The sequence below is a fragment of the Vipera berus genome (assembly GCF_964194415.1).
Source record: "Vipera berus genome assembly, chromosome: 1".
Lineage (NCBI taxonomy): Eukaryota > Metazoa > Chordata > Lepidosauria > Squamata > Viperidae > Vipera > Vipera berus.
The window spans coordinates 276,466,584-276,487,426 of record NC_138202.1 but is presented as its reverse complement, the minus strand read 5'-3'; the positions used below and the strand labels follow the sequence as shown (position 1 = coordinate 276,487,426).

Genomic DNA, 20,843 nt, shown 5'->3' with positions numbered 1-20,843 from the left:
GCCCCCGCGCAGAGCTCGAGGTTGAAAGAGCTGCGAAAAACGGGCGGCTCCCCACAACTGCAACCGATTCCACTCCTCCCTCCCCCCCCCGCTTTTGGTAACTTGAGCCCGAGCCCTTCCGTCCTGCAGGGGGCGCGGGAGAGACGAAGCCCCGGAGCGGCCAAGGGCGAGAGAGAGGCAGCCCCTCTGCGCGGCTCCCCTGGCAAGAGTACCAAGCACGTGGAGGAGGGGCTCGACGCGCAGGAGAGGCTGGCCTGGGCCCGAAGGGCGGAGCCGAGAGGGCGGGTGGCTCGCGGGCTGCCCGCTCGGATGGGAGCCCGAAAGGGGGAAATCCGTGGTCGGGGACAGAGAGGAAGGAGCTAGTTGGAGCTGCGGGCGGCTGTCCCTTGCTGGAATCCGGATCCGCCGGGTGGTGGGGGAGAGCAACGGCTGGACCGAGAAAGAGGATGGAGCCCGTAACCAAGTGGAATCCTAAGCAAGTTGTGGAGTGGACCAAGGGTAAGAAAATAGGACTCCGGCTGCTTCTCCGCGCTTGGATCTTTCTCCTGCGCAGCTGTTTCCTTAGGACGCGTCCAGCCTTCTTTTGCTTCTCTCCAAACTTTCTCTGCTAACCTCCCATCTTTTGTTCCTTCTTTTCCCCGGGTCGCCCGATCTCTCCTGCCGCCGATTCCCGGTTCTGCCGAGGACGTGTTCAACTCGTCTGCTCCGGAGGGATCGTGCCTGCAAATTGTTTGCCGCTCTTAAACCTGAAAAGGGGCTTTGCAAAACCCGACTTCCTTGGCTACCAGCGAAACACACGCGCGCGCGCGCACACACACACATTCGTTTTGCCCTATCTAGTAGACGAGCTCGCCCTCCCGCGCGGGTAAACAAATGAGCCAGCGGGCCCCGAACAAGCCTTATAAGCAGTTTGGGATGGAGCCGACCGCGAGAGTTCACGGCTTCCTAGCTTTTGATGTTCATGCAAAAAGCACACTCCGCCAAGCGTTGGCCAGAGTTAGTGAAGAACGGAGAACGCGTGTCCGTTGCACGTTGGGCGCTCTGGAAGGATAATGGGGCGTAGCGGTTCATTGAAGGCGAAGATCTAAATCTTCAGCGACCCCCTCTTACCCGCCTATAAGCTATCCAGTTAGTGCTTGAAGTGAAGCAGGCTTAAAAAAACGGCCAGGACCACAGAAGATGTGCGTCACTTGGGGGCCTGAGAAATGTGCGAGATTCCAGAGCTTCCCTTTTGAACGGATGTCCTGTTCTTGACTGAGTGTGTTTAAAGAAATAAATAAGTTATCTTGCTTATTAACTGCAAAATGTTGAGATGGTAGGTTTTGCGGCTATCTCCTAGGTAAAATGCCAGTCTGAACGCAGCCCAATGTGCTTCTGCCCAAACATGCAGTGCTCCAGAACATTTTCAACTTTAGGCGCCGCTTGTTTCTAAGAGAAAAGTGAATGCTAAGGGTGCATTAGTTGGTTGGCAGCATTCCCGAACCTTTATAAACACTCATTCCTCCCACCCACCCCCAAATAACGCACCATCTGTCTGTTTAGATCAGGCTGGTGCTATCTATCTAGATGTGCTGAACCACACCATTTTGATAATTTTGAGCCAGCTGTCAAGAGTGGCCCTGCTGGATTGGAGATAATGGGGAATGTATCAGTTTGGGGAAGACTGGCTAGGGAGCACAGCATAGGTTAAGGAAGAGTGCAATCCTGATATTGCAAAAATGCTTTTTTTTAGGACTTCTGCTTTTTTGATAAGTAGTTTTCTTTGATCTGGTTCAGCTCCTTGGATATTTGGTTCAGGATATTTATCAACTATTTGGTATTGTTCAGACCTTCATTGATAATAAACAATCTTGAGTTGTGCTGTAGAGCGTTCCCTCCACTATTTTCTAACTTAATTCATTATCCATGAATATTGGATATTCAGCACAGTGGGAAAATTATTTTGTTTCCAGAACCTAAAAAATAATAATTACCATTTCAATGAAAGATACATCTAGTGTAATGACTGCAAATAAGGACTTTCAAAGGTCACTGGGTTAAAAGGGTACTATAATTTTAATTATTCACTTGAAGTCATTATTTTGAAAATTTTGAAAGGAAAACATGTATGCCAGTCAGAAACCATTATCTGTGGCTCTTTTGGTATTTTTGTTACATGATTTTTTACTCTCTTGGCTCATGGACTTGGAAGCTACCACTAAAACATATTTTGATTTGCCTCACTTTTATATTTCATTCAGGTTGAATTGAATGTTAATCCTTTTCTTTTTCCCTTTGCACTTGTACACCACTTATGCCTGGCCTATTAAAAGAGTACATGTGATATTTTCATTTAAAATGTTCATTTAAAATGTCTTTCAGACGTGTGAAAATATATGTAAATCACTCTGAATAGATAATGATCTGAAAACTTTCAAAATTTATTTTTGTAAATGGAGTCTTGGGATATTTATCTAGGTCCTGTATCATTGTAGGCTATGACAAGTGGTTAAAAATCGCCATAGCTTGCATGAAAATGGATGCTATGGCTCTGAAAAAGCTTGTGCTTCTTTTGTGGCTTTATCCTTTGTCTCATATGTGAGAGGTACCTTTTTAGAGTTTCCTGGTCCTGTGCATATCTTTCTTTTTCTGGAAAAAAAACTCTTCAAAACAGAAATTATGGAAGGTTTTTAAAGGAGAGGCAAAGGAAGAAAGGGGGAAATAAGAGACAATGGGATGGAGGAACTTTCTCTGTATATAAAAGGGAAATTTGCCTCTCTTGGCATGCTGCTTTAAAAAGGGAATTGAATATTTCACAGCTGATCTTGTACCAGGCTAGACAACAATGCAGGCAGCTAGCTGCATCCCAACAGAAATCTGATTTTCCAAGTTTCCATTAGTGTAACACCTCCTACCATAGGAAAGGTCACTTTAGATGGGTTACAGGTCAGTTAAGGAATAAGAGCTCAATATGTCCAAGGTTTGCTAGGTCTGCATTGTCACAAGTCCATCAGCTACTTTTGATTCTTCATAGAAGAGTTATGTCAGAAGGACAGGTTAACATTTGCACTATATGACTATGACATAATTCATTTTAATTGTGTGGTATGGCCCATTTTGGCCTAGTACAGTTGTTTTTCAACTTGGCAACCCTGAAGATAATTCAGCTGCTAGAATTCCCCAGCTAGCACGATGGTTAGGGAATTCTGGGAGTTGCAATCTGCACAACTTCAAATTGCCCAAGTTGAGAAACAGTGGTCCAGTGGATTGCATGAACCAGTCTCTTGTGGATTATAAATAATGGCTTTGTGTAATATATGGATTGATGCAACAGTCTAAGCCCAAGTTGGCTGGTTTGTTTGCATCTTAGCATACTACATGAATCAATATTTATGTTTCAGAGTGTTACATATACTAGTTAACTATAGTTTATTTAGTGAATTGTAATCTATCTGGCCAAGCATCGTGTGAATTCAGCCATTTTATATGTACAATTGTTAATTAATATTCCAAAGTGAGAAATCTGGTTTTTTTTAAACAGCATTAAACTTATTTATAGCAATGTTATTTCCTTACTTAAAAATTTGTAGCTGGTGTTCTGTCTCATGTTAAGTCACGGTGGGTTTTAATCATAGTTTATTGAATGAACAATAGCAATGTTTCAGTTGTATTTTTAACAATGAGTTGCGGACAATGGCTGGGTTCACCCTATTGTAACAATAGTTTAGCCACAGAGATGGCATCAGCATTTTTCTGGGAAAGTTTCCGCCCACTTAGAAAACATACAGTAACCAAAGCATACTTAGAGCCTTTTCAGGGTGGGAGTTCATTTGTAATCCTGAAAATAGTCCATCTGGGAGGCTTCAGTCTTCTCTCTGCATTGTTAGTTAAATAAACTGCACAAAAGTAGTTTGTTTAACTACAAGGTCACAGCAGCTATAGCTTCATTTATCCCTTGTACAAACCAAAATGAATAAAACCCATCAAATTATATTACTACCACAATGTGAACACAGACATCGAGAGGAAGAATTATTTTATAGCTACCTTTATATTTTAAGTATCTGACCAGCATTGTGTGCTAGTGGTCCCACACAGTGTCAGTTAAAAGAAAACATTCTCCAATTTGTTTCATGGAGAAACAATGCAGTATATGCAGAATGCATTTAGAACAGATTTGAAATTATACATACCCATAGGTTATTGTTGTTTAGTGATTAGAAAATAATTTTGATTTTTTTTCTAGTCCACATTCTGCAAACCAGAGAACCTAATACAATATGCATGTTATAAGCATGAATAATGCAAATGTTACTGGTCCAGTTAGATAGTGATCTGTTTATACAAGAGCTGCATTCGATGGTTTATTTAAGTGTCACCATAACGAGATAAGATATCTGTTCCGGTTACAAAATAATTCATCAGAAAGGACTCAAGCATTTCAGCTGGAGCATTCTCAGTTTAAGTTTCACTGTAGTCATGAGACTTTAGTAAGTGACCTCTGGCTACTTTCTTTTTTACAGTCTTGCTGTTTCTCTTTGCTGTCCTTTCTGCAAAATGGCAATATTTACCTTTCATATATTGCATTATGCCATGATCAAATGTCCACCAGCTACTCCAAAATAGGTCTCTTATTATTCTAAATTGGGAAGTATTATGGGAGATGTACAGTTTGAAGGGCTTTAGGTTCCTTTATTGTGAGCAATTCTTAAAACAGATTTCTTAAGTCTCGTGCTGGGATATGAACCCACACCTCTCGTTGCCACCAGCCAGCCTGGAGAGCATTCATTATTGGCAGGATCATAATTTGTATACATAATTTAAAAGAAAAAAAGATTTGAAGGGAAGTGGAATTTGAGAGTTTGGAGGAAAATTTGAGAACTGCAGTTTGTATAGCAATAGCAATAGCACTTATATTAATACCACTTTACAATGCCTTGGTAAGGCCACACCTGGAATACTGCATCCAGTTTTGGTCACCACGATGTAAAAAAGATGTTGAGACTCTAGAAAGGGTACAGAGAAGAGCAACAAAGATGATTGGGGGACTGGAGGCTAAAACATATAGGGAACGGTTGCTGGAATTGGGTATGTGTAGTTTAACAAAGAGGTGAGGGGTGACATAATAGCATTGTTCCAATATCTTAGGGGCTGCCACAAAGAAGAGGGAGTCAAGCTATTCTCCAAAGCACCAGAAAGCAGGACAAGAAGCAATGGATGGAAACTAGTCAAGGAGAGAAGCAACCTAGAACTAAGGAGAAACTTCCTGACAGTTAGAACAACTAACCAGTGGAACAACCTGCCTCCAGAAGTGGTGAATGCTCCAACACTGGAAGTTTTTAAGAAGAGACTGGACAGCCATTTGCCTGAAATGGTATAGGGTTTCCTGCCTGAGCAAGGGGTTGGACTAGATGACCTCCAAGGTCCCTTCCAAATTATTATTATTATTATTATTATTATTATTATTATTATTATTATTATTATTATTATTATTATTATTATTATTATTATTTACCACTTCACAGTGCTTTACAGCCCTCTCTAAGCAGTTTGCAGTCAGCCTATTGCCCCCAAAAATCTGGGTCCTCATTTTACTGACCTTGGAAGGATGGAAGGGTGAGTCAACCTTGAGCCGGTGAGAATTGAACTGCTGGTAGCCGGCAGTCAGCAAAAGTAGCCTGCAGTACTGCATTCTGACCACTGCGCCACCAGGCACCCACTTCAGCAAAGAAGGGAAAGGAAACATAATCCTTAAGCCTCATACCTTGAGATCCAAATCTGTATCTGACTGAATGTATTGGACTTGCAATCCATAAAACACAAGGAACTGCAATCAGAGTAAAACATGGAAACCTGCATGGATCTGAAAGTGCTGTAGCCTTAGAGATAAGCTTCACTTTCCTTATCTGTAAGCAGACTTTCACTTGTACCACAATGTAAGCATGAATCCATTTGTAGATCTGTGCTATGGATGCAATGCAGGCTTTTTTATCATAGGTACTCTTCTCTGCTTGCCCCAGAGTTTGTTATTTCTCCTAATAGAGCCACTTCGGTGTATTGGTTAAGGTGCTGGCCTAGAAACTGAGAGACTGTGAGTTCTAGTCCCACCTGAGGCATCAAAACTGGCTGGGTGACCTTGGGCCAGTCATTTTCTCTCAGCCCAACCTACCTCACAGAGTTATTGTGAGGAAAAAGAGGAGGAGCATTTTGTATGTTTGCTTTTTGCATTATTTAGACAAGTAATAAAGGTGGAAACAAAATCCAATAAATAAAATAAGATGGGTGATATATCCTTAACATTGTTGCTGGACTGCAGTAATAATCTCTCTCTGATACTGGCCATGCTGGGTAAGGTTAATGAAAATTATAGTTCAGGCAGGCCAACAAAAACTTACAGTATCAATCAATTTTGGTCACCAGATTACAAAAAAGATGTTGAGACTTTGGAAAAAGTGCAAAGAAGAGCAATAAGATGATTAAGGGCCTGGAGACAAAAACATATGAAGAATTGGGTATGGCCAGTCTAGAGAAAAGAATGACTAGGGGTGACATGATAATAGTATTCCAGTATTTGAGGGGCTGCCACAAAGAAGAGGGGGTCAACTTATGTTCCAAAGCTCCAGAGGGCAGGACAAGAAACAATGGATAGAAATAAATCAAGGAGAGAAGCAACCTAGAATTTAGGAGACATTTCCTAACAGTGAGGACAATTAACCAGTGGAACAGATTGCCTTCAGAAGTTGTAGATGCTTCATCACTGGAAGTTTTTACAAAAAGCCTGAAATGGTAGAGTCTTCTGCTTGAGCAGGGGGTTGGATTGGGAGACCTCCAAGGTCCCTTCCAGCTCTATTCTGATTGAATCTCTGTACTAGAGGAAAAAAAAGTCCTTCATATTTGTTGTAATATGTACTTTGACTTGCTTTCTTCTTCTGTTTATTGAAGCTGATCTTCCACCGATTAATCAAGGGTAGGACTAACTGCACTCAATGATTTTAATTCATTGCTTTTGGATGTCTTAGGAACTATTTAAAACCAAGTCAACAGCTGGTTAATTACGTTGGTGTTAAGTTACATTTTAAATGGTGTAAGTTAAGAACAGGCTGTTATCTCAGCTTTGATTTCCATGTACAGTTCTTACATTTTCATTCTACTTGGTCAAAGTGAATGGTATACATGAATGTTACTGTTTTTTTTTAATGAGAAGTAGCATTCTTGGTAATACAGAGTACAAAGCAATTAATATTTTGAAGTGGCATTTAAGAGTAAAGAAGAAAACACTGCAGGTTGGAAAGGAGCAGTTGGCTCACACATTAAGCTAAACCATTATATGGTTTGTTTGGTTTTGGATTTTGGTGATGTGCAAACTGACCCATTAGTACTTAAATCTAAAGGACAAAAAGATTGAGCCCCCTTCCTTTTTCAACAAATAAAAGTTTATTTATCCAATGTTAGAAATCCAGTTTTAAAAATCGCAGATTAATATTATGATGTTTCACAGCCTTTTGTCAGTGCAAAAGAGCAGGATCACGTGAAGTTACAGTTAAAATGATTTATTATTACTCATGCCTATGCACAGGAATCTACTCGTCTAACAGTTAATCTACTGAACTAATGGTCAGCTCTATTTTGGCTCTTGGCACTAGATCAGGGCTTTTCAGCTTTTTCACCCATTGTACCACTTTTAGGATATGGCAACGTCCGAATACCACCAGTCGCCTAGCAAGGTGTCAAAAACTTGATGACCAAAAAAAAAAAAAAGGAAAAAAGTGATGAAGTACAGGTAGTCCTCAACTTACAACATTTTGCTTAGTGACTGTTCTAAGTTACAATGGTACTGAAAAAAGTGCCCCCCAAGCCACAGCCGAGCAAGACACCTGCCTGCCTGCCCGGTGGCGCTCTTCCTCCTGTCCAAGGTTTTCATTGTTGTGAGCATTTCTGTTGAGGATTGGCAGCAGGGGTGGGGTGAGGGGGTGTTTGGTTTTTATTCCCCCCCTCTGCTGGGTGGTTGCAGTAGGTTTTGGTTACTTCACATGACCCTGGGACACTGTGACCGTCATAAATATGAATCAGTTGCCAAGCATCTGAATGTAAATCACAAGACCCTGGAGATGCTGCAACATTCCAGCTGATCGGCGCTTCTTTTGGGCTCAGCAGAAGCTCCAGGATCAGCGCCGAGCTCCAGGTGGAGCCTGGCGCTTCCACTGAGCCCTGACAGCCCTGAAGAAGTGCTGATCCTGGCGCTTCTGCTGAGCCCTGATAGCCCTGCAGCTCCAGCCGTCTCTTGCTCAGGCTTGTGCGGTGCTGCCACCGGTTCAGCTCATTCCCCTCCCCTGCTACCACTTTTCTAGGATGGTCGCGTACCACCTGCCAGGTGCCAATGTACCACAGGTGGTACCTGTACCACTGGTTGAAAAGCCCTGCACTAGATAAGCATCAACAGCATTCCAGAGGTGTTGGACTTTGTGATTACGTAGCGATTCTAGGCTGATTCCTCTTTTCACGCCAGCCCCAGATTCTGCCACTCTTTCTCTTACACCTTTCTAGATAATTGAAGAGTGTCCTGTTGAAGGATGTATAACAGTTATTGCTGCTAAACTTCACTTGCTGGGTTAGTGCCCACCAGGTTATGTTGTAAGAGCTTTTCCTAAATTCTAAAGATTTATTGCTCAGGTTCCTGGCATGGCACCTGGGAATGAAAAAAATGTCTATCACTATGTCTCTTTCTGCCTGCCAAGCACCTTCTACCCAAGTTTACCTTTTTAAGGTTTTTTTAGAGCTTTGCATACATTGAAAATGATTCACAAGGTCTTTAATCCTCATCTGAGTAACAGCAACTCTTTGCAACTTTTTTCCAGACACTTCCAAGAAAAAAAGGGGATTGCCTTAATGAATATATACTGTGCTTCTGTGAAGTCAGAAGCACTGTTTCCAGATTATTTTTGAAGCCCCACTTTTGTTCTGTATAAAATATGAATGGTGCTTCAGATCACAAATGAGTATACTTGTTATATGTGCCAGCAGTGCTTTTTTTGTAAAAAAAAAAAAAAAAGGTGCCGGAACTCACACATGTCATACAACCCGCCTTGCCTACCCTACAAGGTTCCATCCAAAAAAGGTGCCGGAACTCCGTTCTGAGCGTTCTATGAGAAAAAACGCCCTGTGTGCCAGCAACTGGATTTTTTTTCCTGGGGCCATTTGGTAGCCACAGGGAGCCAGGAAAAACTGATTTGAGGGATAAGGCAGTGATATGTGTCTGCCATGTCTTTAACTCAAATTCATATTTTCTGGGAACTACGAGCCCCAGAGCCACATCCACACCAGTTCTGAAGAATTTATCCTGCTCTGTATCTCAGAAGCTCACAGATCTAGAAAATAGTATACTTTAAAACAGAACACCAGGCTGAAGCAAAGCTTGTATTTCCAACAGTGCTTTTATATTCCCATAGACTGATAACTGGTAGCATTTGTAGAAAATAAAGTGACATGAGGCAACAAAGACTTTGTCTTCTGCTTTATAATTGGCCAGACATGCCCTGGCAATCATTTTGGGAGAGTGCTTATGACATGCTGTCAAAGCTGTCAAAATCCAAATGTGCCCCTGATTCATGCTTTTATCAGTCATTCCTGATTTAGTCCCTTCTAGAGAAATCTGGATTGTGTGTTCAACCTCAATATGGTTTCCCCTCCTGTTCTTGATGGGCATTATAATCTGTGTTGTTCTTTTTTTGGATGGGTGATTTACTAAATTGGTTATTTTTAAAATATAACTTATTAAATTTCTGCAAAATATGAAATATAAAACACAGAGGAATAAGAAAAAAAAATAGAAAAAGGGTACCTTCCAACTTTCTTCAGTACAGTTACAGATATAAAATACATTAATCTTTTGATCCAAAGTTCAATATTACACAATCACACACAATTCTAATTGGCAAATCCCAAAATTAATATAACATTTCTTTTGGTTTTAGCAAAAAGTCAAAAGTGTTTCCACATAGAAACAAAGCTAACAGAGTCTTTTCTTTAATCAAGGTATTTAATTCTGCCATCTTGGTTGGTTCCATTAACTTCACCATTCTTTGTTCCGTTGTGGGAATCTGAGTCTTTCCATCTCTGTGCACAAGACATCAGCTTGGGGAAGGTTTTCAAACAATTGTAGGATTCCAAAACTAATGTCCAATATAAAGTCCAGATAAAATTGGGATTAGAAAGTGAGAAAGTGAAAGGGCCTTTTGTGCTCATGACCTGTACCCTTAGAAACCATAACAGTGTATTGTTAAAAAAACCCTGCATTGTCTTTCAGAAGTGATAAAGAGACGCTTTATCCATAGCCCAAGACATTCAGACACATCTTGTGAGAGCATTATACAGCATAAGTATCCCCTCGAGAGAGGCTCAGTTCACACCCCAAGGATTCTCTTGAGAATTCTGGGATGGAGAGTGGGCTACCCAAGAGTTGTACAAGATGAAAACACTTTAGGAATGTATCAGCTAAAGGAAATGTTGAGAGTGACTACATTCATTTTTGTGTTGTGAAACAACTAAATGAGAGCTGCTAAAGCCCATTTGCTTTTTTCCCCTTTTTTTGTAAAGATGTGCCCATATAAACTTGCTATCCTTTGAAACCTGTTTGTTTCAAGAGCATTCAAACAAGCATTGCCTCTAGTTGAATCACTAATTTTTTTAAAAAAAATCTATTTGCTTTCTAAGCAAACGTATCAAGACTTGGAAATTTTAATTTTTGAGAAAGTTTATATTGGCCTGTTTTTCTGAGAACTTTGCAAAAATGTCTACTTGTGTTCTCAGAAATAAGCCTTAATGGTCTTAGATCGTAAGTTGCTATAGCATTCCTTTCATGATATATATGGAAAGTGATATTTCATTACAACCTTCTTGCAAATGAGCACAACCAGATGAATTGGAACTCCAACTCCCAGAATTCCCAGCAGAACCTCTGATTATTGGGATCTAGCACATCTGGAGGACAGCAGTTTGGGAAAGATTAATTAACAGTAATTATTTTGAATAACTTTTGCATTCACAGTTGCTAGTCTGCAGCATATGTTTTTAAAGAACAGCCAAGCTTGTCTGCCAACCCTTTTCTCTGATAGATACCATATGGGTGGGTTGAGATTTCTTCTGGATAAAGAGATTAATCTGTATGTTTTATCACATTAACATAATTCACAACCAAAGATGGTAAAACTTATGTATTAATGAGACTTGTAAAAGTAAAGGTAAAGGTTCCCCCGCACATGTGTGCTAGTCGTTTCCAACTCTAGGGGCTGGTGCTCATCTCCGTTTCAAAGCCGAAGAGCCAGCGCTTGTCCGAGGACATCTCTGTGGTCATGTGGCCAGCATGACTAGACTCCAAAGGCACACGGAACGCTGTTACCTTCCCACTGTAGTGGTCCCTATTTTTCTACTTGCATTTTTACTTGCTTTTGAACTGCTAGGTTGGCAGAAGCTGGGACGAGTAACAGGCGCTCACTCTGCTACGCGGCACTCGGGATTCGACCCGCCAAACTGCCGACCTTCTGATCGACAAGCTCAGGGTCCTCCTAACCCACTGAGCCACCGAGTCCCAATGAGACTTCAGGGCTTGCTAAAGGAAATTTTGCATGTGAATCAAGATGAAAAGAATATGTGATACAGCTACAACACTTACATGTTGGTGTATCAACATGTTGATGTTTAGGTGTTAAGGTAGCTTTAAATGTCCATTTAAATCTGGGGCATGGACAAGTTTTTTTTTACTTAATAGTAATAGCACTTAAACTTATATACCCACTTCATTGTGTTTTACCACCCTCTTTAAGCAGTTTACAGAGTCAGCACATTGCCCCCAACAATCTGGGTCCTCATTTTACTGACCTTGGAAGGATGGAAGGCTGAGTCAAGCTTGAGCTGGCAGCTAGCAGAATTAGCCTGAAATACTGCATTCTAACCACCGCGCCACTTAAAATGGACTGTTTAGTGTGATCTTGTATTTGAAGCATTTAAAGGATTTTTTTGGCTTTATCATTCTGTTAGATTGCATTAGCAAAAGTAGTTTGAGGTGGCCTCCAAGCCACTTTTGTTGTTTTTAAAAGCTCCTCCAACCACAACAGCTGAAACTCAATAGCTTCATTGTTTGTCATTTATTTATTACATTTATATTGCTACTCATCTCACCAAAAGTGACTGAGTAGTGTACAACAAATATATAAAAGAATAAGCAGATCCAAAAGTGCAAGGCATAAAGATATTAGATGTTAACAGCAATAATGGAACCACCTCAAGATTTTATTGGTGCCCTGGGACCCCCAGGCCTGATGTCACATTCAGGTTTTGAAGTCTTGAGGGGCTTCCAGAAAATAGAGATGCTGCTTTGGGGGGGAGGGGATGTTCCATAAGATGGATGCCCATTTTCAGTGGGAAGCATACAAGAACTGTAATGTAAGCCTCCTATATTTGAAATGAAGAAAACTACCTCAAACGTGGATTCATCGTGACTTAAGAAATTCTCATCTCTGCCTGTTGCATCATTACCCAGCTTTTGATAGCTCTTTCTTCCAAATACTTCACATAACCACTGGCGCTACACAGGTTCTCCATCATTTATCTGAGCTAAAGTTTCCTGTGAATAAAGTTGCTTCCTGGTGACCTCATAGGTACATCTGCTGAATGTAGTTTTCTTTGCAACTGGACTGAAGTAATTCACTCTTTCTGTTTTCTGGGAAAGGAATTTGATTGATTGACTGACAGATTGATTGATTGCCATCTCAGAGTAGTTCACAACTCTGGGATTAACTACCCAATTGCTAATCAGCTACTATTCTACTTAGTTTTTAAATATTGGGTCAGGCCAGCTAGGTGCTAAATCCTTGCTCTAACTTCTGATACCTTTATTTTGATACTGGTTGGATTTAGACGTTGCCCTAGACCAGTGTATTTTAAATAATTTTTCTCTCAGGACCACTTCACACTTTTGAAAATTACGGAGGACCCCAAGAGCTTTTGTTTTGGATAGATAAATAGATAGATAGATATTAAAATTAAAATTAATGCATTCCCTGCTGTTACATGATTTTCTTGATTATTTGATGGGATTTTAATGTTATTATTTTTCAACACAAGCTAGCAAATAATTTTGATCTTGTGGATCCCCGATAGAATCTTTGAGAATCCCCAGAAATCATAGGACCACACTTTAAAAAATACTGCCCCAGGTCATATTATAACTTGTGTAGATTTTAACTCACAACTATGGTTTGTAAACCATAGTTTATGTCTGACCTTGACAAAAAATTAAAAGATGTGAAGCAGATCATAAATTTCTATGGGTTGCACGTTGTATCACATGCATGAAGCATGATTAGGAGTTGTTTAAAGAGTGGTAAACTGTGAAGTCTGAAAAAAGAATGCAGAAAGCACTGTGATAAACAGTGGATATTTATGAAACCTGGTTGTGATATATGCTTGCATTAGTGAACATTGACACTCCCAACATTTCTATTTTGTGGTGGAGGATTGCACACTAGCCTGTTTGTATAATGCAGTAGGATATTACTTGTAAATGATAATATAAACATCTTGGGAAATAGGCAGAAGGGCAATCCCCTGATGTTACAAAAGGTATAATTAGGACCTGCAAGAGTTTTAATAAATTAGTTGTGAAACTGCATCTGGGTCAGCTTTGTGGTTTGGTTCCTATGTTTGTGACTGAATTCACACAGAGTGCTCAGCTATCACTTCTTTAACCACACTTTAAACAATAATTGGCTGGATAGCAATAAAAGAAAATTCATCATGGTTTAATGCAGACATGTCAAACTCGTGATGTCACGTGACGTCGCGCAAAGTATCAGGACAGTTTTGCCATTGCCAGCAATGGGGTGGGTGCAACTTCCACCTGATGCATCCGGCCCGCGGGCTGGCAGTTTGACATTCCTGGCTTAATGGAATATGTGAATTTAGCCTGTATCTCTGTGAGACAGCTTGTTGTTGGTACTTACCTGCACTAAGTATCTGTGCAAACAGTCGTAATTGCTGCCTTGCTCTGGAATGAAAATGAAAAAAGCTAGTATACAGAAGATGTTAGTGCAGTCGGAGTTATCTATAGAATGCTTTATTCAAAACAACCCTTTCATATACTGATGTAATATTATGACATGTACAGTATACAAAGGAATGGAGCTTGCAATGTGATTCTCAAATAGTACTTTTATCATTCCTTCTCCAACCCTTTCCATTCCCACCTCTGGTCTTCATTTGATGTTTCATAGATGAGATTGGTTAAGGTACAAGCCAAATTTAGATGGTAATCGGTATGACTTTCATAGGGTGCCCATATTCATCAGCTGTCAGCCTGTGAACAAATAGGCATTTCGCTGCCCTCCCTCCTTTTATTTTTCTATTGGATGTGAATATTTCGAAGAATTGTGGAGTAAAATACTTGGAGCAAATTTTGGGCCAAATGAAATGGTGACTGGATTTAGCACATGGGCTGGCAGTTAATTATCCCTACTTTTGAATTTCCTATTTTATTGCCAGAAATGTTGACAGTATAATGGGCTTTAAGTAAGGTAAAGTAGCAGATCCTATATAAAATAGTATTCATACATAACAAAAATCTGTTAGATAATATGAAGTGAGAAGAACTAAAGATCCAGTAAAATGTTCTTTTCTTTAAAATACTTTTTTAATTAAATATGAATTTAATACATGCAAACAACTTAAAGACTACACATTAATTATCTGTTTTTTTCAGACACATTCAAGTAAAAGCTTTTTTTTTTCCTTTTCTGCAAAAATGGCCAGATGGGCAATATTTGAATCAAACATTTTAGATATATAAAAAGATAGTAAGCACATATTTCTTAGTTGTTCCTCTTTGAATTGTCAATCAAAGGACACTATTTATAACACAGATACAAGATCCTTTTTTTTTGGCTTTGCCTGCAGAAACCTGTGCTTCACATTTTTAGGTGTATAAAAATTTCTTGGGATTGCTCAGATGGCATGTGACTCTTTTATTTCCTCTTCACAAACAATCAAGCAAGGAAGGTTAAATCAAGAGATAATAATAATCTGAGGTTATCCAGTGAGGTTCTGGATAAGAGAAGGACTTAGGAACACAAATCTCCTAATACTTTTTAGTTAAAGAGTCAGCGTGCGGCTTCAGCTCAACAGTTCAAAATTAGGATTGTGCAGTGCTTTGAATTCAAAGGGAAAAGGCTGTTTTGGAGCACTGAAAGAGGGTGTTTGTAGTATCTGTTAGCACCTTCTTAAACTGAATGTGTTTTATGTTTTGATACAGTGTGCTCCAAAGCATCTCTTTCCCTTTGATTTTGAAGCACTGCAGAGGCCTAACTAAAGTTATTCCAAATAGAAACTGACTCAAAAACTCCCCAAAGTAAGCATATTTTACCGTAAAGCTTCAAAGTTACACCAATGGCTAGTTAGCGTTTACTGCCTCCTTTCTTTGAGACAATCACATCATAGCTTTTTCTTCCCAAAGTTGCAAAATTTATATGGGACAAAGATTAAAAAACTTGATTTCCTCGCATTCTGCATCATGATTGTTTAACTTGTGTTCCCAATTTGTGAGGGCACTTTCGCACACTCTCAAACTTTGAGAGATTGTTTTCCATCCTTTCACACTGAAAGCTAGCTCTGTTTCATTCTGCTGTAGAGAATTTGCTTTGTTTTCTTGAGTTCTCTTTTTCCCCCTTAAAAACATGCTGAAGGATCTTTGCGTCATCAACCAGGAAAGTTGCTGATGGATAGCCTTCTTTCAGGCTATCAACTGCTGTTCTCCAAAGGCCTAACCAATGAAAGTCAGATTGATACATTTAACAATTGGCATGAAACCATGCAGGATAGAAGTTGGGTGTTCTGTTTCTACTTGATTTTGTTCAATCACTATCCATTTTCCGTTCTTGGAATAAAGTAAACTTTTTTTTAATGCAGGGGAAGAATAATTGTATCGTAACCATTTGGGTTTTGTTTAAGACTTTTGTGTCGCAAAACAGTTTTCAGGATGGGAAAAATTATAGCTTGCTTTCTTTATTAAGGAGTTCTTTCAGATCCTTAGATTTCATCCCATAGAACAGTTGATGGTGAACCTTTTAGACACCGAGTTCCCAAAAACTGCCCCGCCCCCTGCCCATCCCTCCCCCTGCCCCCCCCGCCCAGCCGCAGGACCACCTACCGCCTCCACGGCCTGCCACAGCAGATTGCCCAGGCAGCCCTGTATCACCATGGCAGCCATGGCTTCCACTGGCGCCCCGCAGAGTCATCTGTGCGTGATGGGGCATGAGGGCAGAGCCGTGTCCCTGCTGTCTGGCTGCCATGTCCTTGGCTGCGCTGCTCTGCGTGGGCCGCGCCTGGGAACAACTCCTCTGGGGGGGCTGCTGGTGAGGAGGGGGACATGCGGGGAGGTGGAGCTGGTGTGACGGCGTGCATGCCAACAGAGAGTGCTCTGAGTGCTGCCTCTGACACGCATACCATAGGTTTGCCACCAGTGCCATAGAAGCTTGTTACATTTCAGTAATTATTTCTGTTGCAGGAAGACAATTAAATGAATGGAAAAAACAGGTTAGCTTTCAGATGTGAGGGAAGGTATCTATTACATTTGAATATTGTGATATCCAAATGTATATAATTTATTTGCATAATTTATACCATTTATATTACTTGAAACATTTTATAATATCTGCAAGTAGTGTCAAAATTGAATTATGTCATCCATAATTTCCCAGTTCAGATGAAATGCCAGTTAATTAGAAGCTGTCTAGTTTGTTGTATGGTTCAAAAAAGGAAATAAATGGATACATCCATTAACTTGTTCATTGTGGTGGATATACATTTTGTCTTTGTAGACTTCAAATCAACATCAATTTGCATATTGCTTTAGGTTCTTTAAAATGTGGTTGGTCTGGTTTTTTGGACCATCCAGTTCTTTTTGGTTATCAGGTAGAAGGCCCATAAGAAAAATGGTGGGAGCAACATCCTCCAGCATTAGAGAGCTTTTTTCGTTACTTAAATATGTTGTTCCATTACTAATAAAGAGTAAAAGAAGTAGTATAGGCTTGTAGTGGAACTTATCTGCATTAATAGTTTATGCCCGCTTTTAAGATGCAAATCTTTAGTTACAGTATATAAGACACAGTATAATGGCAATACTCATATAATACATTTACTGAAATCCATTAAAAGTATTAGGTACAGCATGGTAAGCTTGGTTGGTTTTGAGGTTGGCTTTTTTTGTGATCACTCATATTTAAATCAGTGCATTTGGGAGACAAATTTCTTGTGTGTCTAATCTCATTTGGCCAAATAAAGGATTAAGATTATGGTTCAATATATTGTGAAAAATCCAAAAAATAGCAGTGTTAAGAATGTTGCATTAGTATGGGCAATGTATAGCCGCTTACTACAATTCAGCAGATTCCAGATATTTTAGGTCTGTAATTCTCAGAATTCTCAGCATTTGTAGCTTTTGCTAGCTGAGAAATCTGTGAGTTTATTCCCAACACATATGGAAGAAAGTATAAATATTTTTCAAACTATTTTTACTGTATTGATAAAGTACTGTGACTTAGTGTAGCTTCATGATCAATAGCCATTCTTTATAGGGATTAAGCAAAGTTCTTAGAACATGATCCCATTAGCTTGGGATATGTTTGTACCCTGAGAGATGCTAAGTGGTTGTCTTACTATTATTGTTGTTGTTGTTGTTGTTGTTGTTGTTGTTGTTGTTATTATTATTATTATTATTATTATTATTATTATTATTATTATTATTATTATTATTATTATTATTATTATTATTATTAGGATTTATATACCGCCTGGCTCCAGTTTTGCAAATATAGGGTTGTCATGCATAGTGTTGAAACTAACCGTATGTTGAAATTACAGATTGCTGCCAGCTTGTTATCTATATTTTCCTTGGGTCTTTATTGTAAGGTTTTAAATTTATTAGTGAAGGACTACTGTACATGTCTTTCAACCATTTTAATTCAGTTTGGTGGAAGAGAAATGGGATTTAGTTTTTTCCCTCCAAAAGATTTTCACAAGTGAAGTGAAAGGCTTTTGGTTTAGTTGTAAGGTGGGCATACTGTATGAATGTCCTTTTTAAAATAATCCTGTCATTTCCGTCTTTCCATAGTTCAACTAAATTGTAAGGAATACATAATGAGGGAATTCCATATATATATATATATGTCTTTTTTTTGTTCAGGAAGCATGCAGCCACCATAACATCAGAGGGATGGAAAGATTTGTGACAAACAACAGCAGAACCCATCCCTGATAATCTCTGTCAGTTTACAGTAATCAGGGACAGTTAAACAAAATGTCTTTTACATCCCAAATCAACCTGTGGTGAATAAAAATAAAATCTCTTTTGGAGAAAACATTCAAGAATTTGTAAGACAGATTTGACATGCTATTAATGTTATTGATGCAAAGGAGAAAGGATGACCACTTTCATATAATCGAATAGTCAGTGCTCCCATTGTTGCATTGTTTTGTCCTAGGATATTCAGAACTTCCTGATCACCGTGGGAAAATAGAGCACCCTCAGATATGATCTCTGATCTGCATTTCATTGAATCCTCGGTGAGCTGCATGTACATTTTGCAGACAGTCTTGTGCATCTGTCGTGAGTCTTCTCAGTCTCAATGGTTTGACGGATGCTGAAGTTAATTGAAAGGGTTCTGTCAACTAACCAATATTGTGGAACTTTTTAGTTAACCAACCACAAAAATATTCAACCTTGGCTGTCCATGGAATGATCATAGATGAGGGAGATTTTGGGAAGCGGGGAAGGTCAATAAAGTCCGTCATGACTTTCTAGCCTATGTGAAAATGTATATGGGATCTGTAGTAATGACTGTACGGTAACTTAATCTCTTCCTAAGATATTGTTGCCTTGCCTTTGGTGTTATTAATAAGATTTAAGATTTTTTTTTAAAAAAAATTATTTGCATCTGGCCTTCATTACTTTTACAAATAAGTCAAGACAGCAAACATATCCAGTGTACCTTCCTCCTCTATTTTTCCCACAACAAGAACCCTGTGAGGTGAGGTGAGGTGAGCTAAGAGAGAGTGACTGACCCAAGATCAACCAGCCGGCTTTCGTGACTAAGGTGGGACTTGAACTCACAGTCTCATTAGTAAGCCTAATGTCTTAAGCATTAATTGGCAGGCAGCTGTAGATCTTGAATGAGGATGACATCCTTAGAGAGAGCTTAACTCAGTGCTGTCATGAAAACTGTGTGTAATTGTCATTGTTTGTTACCTCCTTTGCCAGAAGAGTGTTGTGAGTAGAACTAGTTGAGGCATGCCTAAAGAATGTAAATTAGAAACAAATCTGTCACCAGTAGGAGACAGTTTGTAAGAGACAGAGATATTTAGGGGGGAAAAAGCAACGGGGTTAGATTAGCTTCATCAGAAATATTTCAAAAGGAAATGGAACATTTCCGTCAAGTTATATGGTCACTTGATTTAGTCTCAGTGAGTATCATATGATCTGTGAATGTACATAAACACAAGCTCCATTCCCCCTAAAAATTTGTGTGTGCCTGTTGACAAATAATACTTTTACATTTTTTTTACATTGATGTGAAGCAGTTTTTATTGTTGACACAGATTCAAGGATTTCTTAATAAGAGTGAATGCTTGAAGCTTACTAAATAAGAGAGAAAGGTGATTTTTTTTGTTGAATACTTCAATGTGAATAGCTTGGAGATATAAAGTTGAAGATTTGATGTTTGGTGAAAGAATATCTATGGCCTGCACTGAATAATTGCTGAGTGTCTGCTATGTGTAGGGTGGGATATGTACAGTAAGTACTACAGTAAAGTAACTTTTCCTGAGAAGCGCAGGCTGCATATGATGATCTGAATAGAGACAAGTCTGATTTTTCTACTAAAAGTAATGTGAAACTGGGATTGTCCCTCCATAGCATGAAGTCAGAAATTGGTTTTTCTAAAGTTGAAAAAGCAAAAGAGCAAATAAAAAAACTTCTTCTTATATCTGCAATTAGATTTCTATGAAATTCATGGGTATCTATAAAATTCCCAGCAACTCCAGTTAGTGTGGCCAGGAATAATAAATGCTGGGAGTTGTCGTACAGAAACATCTGTAACCAGCAGTTCTTCTCTCTGCTATCCAGAATAAAAGAAATACTGATTGAAAGGCATAGGGTGAGAGTGGGATAATAAAATAGGAGGTTTATATGTCATGTGGGGCACTAAAGAACTAAAGTAGGTTTTCAAGTATGGGCAGTTTGTGGCCCTCCAGATGTTGATTTATTTTAACTTTCAGGAACCCTGGCTGGCATGATAATGTAAAGCAAATAGTTAATGTAAAGCATGGAAGGAGAAAATAGACTTATTTTGCACAAATGCATTTGTTATTTCTAAATGACAAAGTCATTCTCTTGTGAGTTATTTATAGGTTTTTGGCAATATGAGCAACTAACCATTCATGGAATGTACAGTGATTTCCAAGTTCTCAGATATATCTGCTTGGAAATTTAATTCATATATCTAATTTGACAAGCTTTTCTTTGAAAAAAAAATAAGACAGCTTTAAGGCAGGCATGGAGGTCTTTCCTGAACTGTAACTACCACCATTAGCTTTGTCTGTTAAAGTTACTGAGAAAATTAATCCCTTATGGTTCTCTCTCTTCCATGGCTAAGGGTGGATTTAGACCTGAGTCTATCCAGTCCTAATTTAGCACTTTAACCACTAGACTACACTACCTCTTGTTGCTTGCATTTTGTTTCAAAGAGTATTTTCATAGAACAACATTCTCTTGAATTAAGCACAAATACTCAACAAATTGATGGCTGAAAACATTCAGGATG

General features: G+C 39.3%; 1 protein-coding gene across 1 annotated transcript in view; it reads left to right on the top strand.

Annotated features, from left to right (window-relative positions):
• The first annotated feature begins 272 nt into the window (after nt 1-272).
• CNKSR3 (CNKSR family member 3) overlaps nt 273-20,843 on the top strand; it is a 78,251-nt gene continuing 57,680 nt past the window's right edge. The window contains exon 1 of the mRNA XM_081346779.1: nt 273-498. Within this exon, the coding sequence (XP_081202905.1) occupies nt 447-498 (52 nt within the window). The 5' untranslated portion in view covers nt 273-446. The remainder of the gene's footprint in view (nt 499-20,843) is intronic.